The sequence below is a fragment of the Cebus imitator genome, unplaced genomic scaffold (assembly GCF_001604975.1).
Source record: "Cebus imitator isolate Cc_AM_T3 unplaced genomic scaffold, Cebus_imitator-1.0 Scaffold1180, whole genome shotgun sequence".
NCBI lineage: Eukaryota > Metazoa > Chordata > Mammalia > Primates > Cebidae > Cebus > Cebus imitator.
In genome coordinates, this window is record NW_016108495.1 from 6,727 (window position 1) to 9,647 (window position 2,921).

Sequence of the window (2,921 nt, forward strand, 5' to 3'; positions counted from 1 at the left end):
CCTCCCAGGTTGAAGATACTCTGATGACTTAGCCTCCGGAGTGGCTGGAATTACAGGCCCACACCTGGCCGATTTTTGTGTTTTGGGTAGAGATGGGGTTTCACAATGTTAGGCTGGTCTCAGCTGTTGACCTCAAGTGACCCGCTGCACCCAGCCCTTCCCACCCTTATACATTCTTAAACGAGGCATTTTGCTCCTTAGATGTAATTTTCATGTTAAGTTTTAGGAAATTTCATTGGACTGACTGAAACGAAGCCAGGATTTTATGATCAACCAGTCATGAGCTCGTGCAAGGTAGAAGGCCCAGAACTTTTATTTATCCCAATAGTACATGATCCAGCATAAAGGTAGTCTTTTCAAATACGTCATTATTCAGGGATAGGGCTTTAGCAGCTGGTCTCACATACCAGGTGTTCCACATATGAATTTATTAAACCACGGGTATGATGTAGCTGCAGAGTCCATACCTAGGGTTGAAAGAGTGTTATTGGGCTGCTAGGCTGAAGGGGAGGGAGTCAGAGGGCTGCCTGGGACTCAACGGGTTGATGTACTGCAAATGCTCCTTCCTCAGAGTGACTCTGGCTTGCCTTCCTATGGGTCCTCCAGGGACTGTGCTTTCTGCAGAGACTGTGGACTCAAGTTCACCGTCTGCCGCCTGCCAGCCTCTGCACTACTTCCTAGTGGCTGTCATTTTAATTGGAAATCCTGTTTGGCCTTGACCCCTCAGTACTTGCCTAGCTAGGTTCCCTTTGCTGAATTGCCATCTTCCCCATATACACGTGTGAGAATGTAAGCCACAGCAGAGACTGAGTAATGAGGATCAGGAGGAGGAAGGACAGTATTCACAAAAGCTACTTGTTCTAGGGTGAATTGGTCACAACATACTGAAGTCAGCATCAATGAAGATGGGCTCTGCGCCTGTGATTCTGGCCATAGCCTCCAGGTCCCGGTAATGCCAGTGGTTCCTTTCTGGATTGTTCTCGGGGACAAAAGACTTTCCAGTTTCCGTCAGCCTCACCATTCCAACGAGGTCCACTTCCCCCTCAATCTATAAAGGAACGTGAGAGACCATGGAGCCTGGCTGACTCCCAGAGCCTTCCCTAAAGTAGGAAGGGTCCATGTCCCTTACCTGGCCTTTCTGCCAGGTTTCAGGATTCACTTTCTTCCTGGGAACCAACCCTCTATTTACCAGGTGGAGAGGGTTTCTGAATAAAAACGGTCACTCAAGGTTACTCAGGCACCTATAGAAACAACTATAGCACCAAGGAAGGCTTTTAAAACAGGACTGATTCAGTGGAGTGCTGGCAGTCCCACACAAAGTCTTCCTCTCTTGAGGCCCCTTGGTTGGTAAAAGCTTCCCTGCCACCTCACCACCTTTTTGCCAATATGGTTTCCCCTCTACTTCTGCTTCTTTCCTTGAGCTCTACCCACTGCAATGTGCAACTGGTGACCAACACTGCCATGCCAGAGCTGAGACCCCACACCTCTCCCCAGAACTAGCAATGGCTGCCTCCAATCCCTCCTCATAAAGGGGGCAGCCATGAGGAGAAGCCCTGGCACCCCAGCCTGCTGGAGACAGAGCATTTCAGACCGACCCATCCCGGGCATAACAGGAACCCATGGGCTAACAAGAGCCCCAGGTATTTTCATTTGTACATTAATCCTCCAGTTCCTCAACGAATCACACAGGTGCTCCTGTACCTGTCATTTGCTTTGCCTGGAATGTTCTTCCTTAACTCTTAACTCCCAAATAGCCCCCTAGGGAGCCATCCCTGTCTCCACTCCCTGAAGGTAGGGCTGGGATCCTTTCTCAAGTTCCTCTCCTTGGCCCCTCCTCATACCCCACCATGATCTAATGTGTGGGTCACTAGAGAGTTTCTTCAGAGAAGGGGCCCCCATTTCATGAATCCCTCCTTCCCCTTGAGAGGGCAACATACAGAAATTGTTCAGTCATAATGAGCTAGCTGAGAAGTTTAAGTCAATGTCACAATTAGAGATTTTAAAAACTATGCAAGGAATCGAATCTTCTGGGTATCTTGGGTTTCCCAGGGTCTTACCCAGGTTAGGGACTGTGAAGGAAATAGTGATGTAAATTAGTTTACCCTGACTGCCTCTGTCAGGACAGCCAGCTCCCACATGCCCTACTCACCCTAGGTGGGTGCACTGGAAGGGAGTAGCCACATAGGCTCCAGTCTCAGCTGAGGGGGAGATGCGGCCGGCCTCCCAGGCAGGGTCCACCATAGTCTGGGGCATCATATACAGCTCCTTGGAGTGATCAAAGCACCCCCGGACTTTCGCTGGCCTATACTCCAGATTTTTCTGTTCCATTGGGCTGCATCAAGACAAGAAGTGCCCGAGCACGGTTTGCCCGGAAAACGAATCCCCTAATGAGGGTGGCAGACTACACAGCCCAACAGGGCCAGACAAGAAAAGGAGAAAGACAGAGGGCATCCTCTCTAAAGGGAAACTGGCCCTTTGATGCCATGTGGGGATGTGGATCTGCACTCCCAGAGTCCAACTTTACAAGAGAAGCTAAAAATCTGGACGACTCCATGAATATTTCATGTGAAATGTTTTAAAACGTGTGGGCCGAAACCTCATCCACAAGCCGAATCTGGCATACTGTTTGCTATGCTCGATGGAACATTTGGTTGGATTTACCTGCCTCTGAGGGAATACTCTAGGGAGAGGGCAGTCAAATCATTTCGGGCACTTTTTCAAAAGACCACCCTCGCAATGAGAACGACAGGGCCTTGGGCCCCATGGAGGATAAGTTCACAACACCTGCTGAAAAAAGAGTGACACGCAGGACCCCAAATAAGACTTTCCTCCATACGTCAGGAGGTGGGCTCAGGTACCTTCACAAGGGCAGTCACATGTCAACAACAAGCCCAACAGGATGACTGATACTGAGAGCTCTC

General features: G+C 49.6%; 1 protein-coding gene across 2 annotated transcripts; it reads right to left on the reverse strand.

Moving 5' to 3' along the window:
* Positions 1-290: 290 nt before the first annotated feature.
* LOC108298899 (surfeit locus protein 1-like) lies at positions 291-2,328 on the reverse strand. Of its 2 annotated transcripts, none has more exons than XM_017521411.2 (5): positions 2,150-2,328; positions 1,130-1,205; positions 886-1,048; positions 539-618; positions 291-467 (listed from the first exon to the last, which is right to left on the reverse strand). In XM_017521411.2, the coding sequence occupies exons 1-5, from the start codon at positions 2,326-2,328 to the stop codon at positions 387-389; spliced, it is 579 nt and encodes a 192-aa protein (XP_017376900.1). In that variant the 3' UTR covers positions 291-386. The 2 variants fall into 2 exon arrangements, with proteins under 2 accessions (XP_017376900.1, XP_017376901.1); XM_017521412.2 differs by having other exon boundaries at positions 400-467; positions 535-618.
* Between the last annotated feature and the right edge of the window lie 593 nt (positions 2,329-2,921).

Bases quoted from the DNA above. Each gene is read 5' to 3' on its own strand.
- LOC108298899 (XM_017521411.2), bottom strand. From the start codon at position 2,328: ATGGAACAGAAAAATCTGGAGTATAGGCCAGCGAAAGTCCGGGGGTGC. The intron at 619-885 runs GTATGTTGTGAC...CAGTCTCTGCAG, and splicing joins CTTCATTGATGCTGACTTCA to AAAGCACAGTCCCTGGAGGA. The intron at 468-538 runs TTGAGTCCCAGG...TTTCAACCCTAG, and splicing joins ATTTGCAGTACATCAACCCG to GTATGGACTCTGCAGCTACA.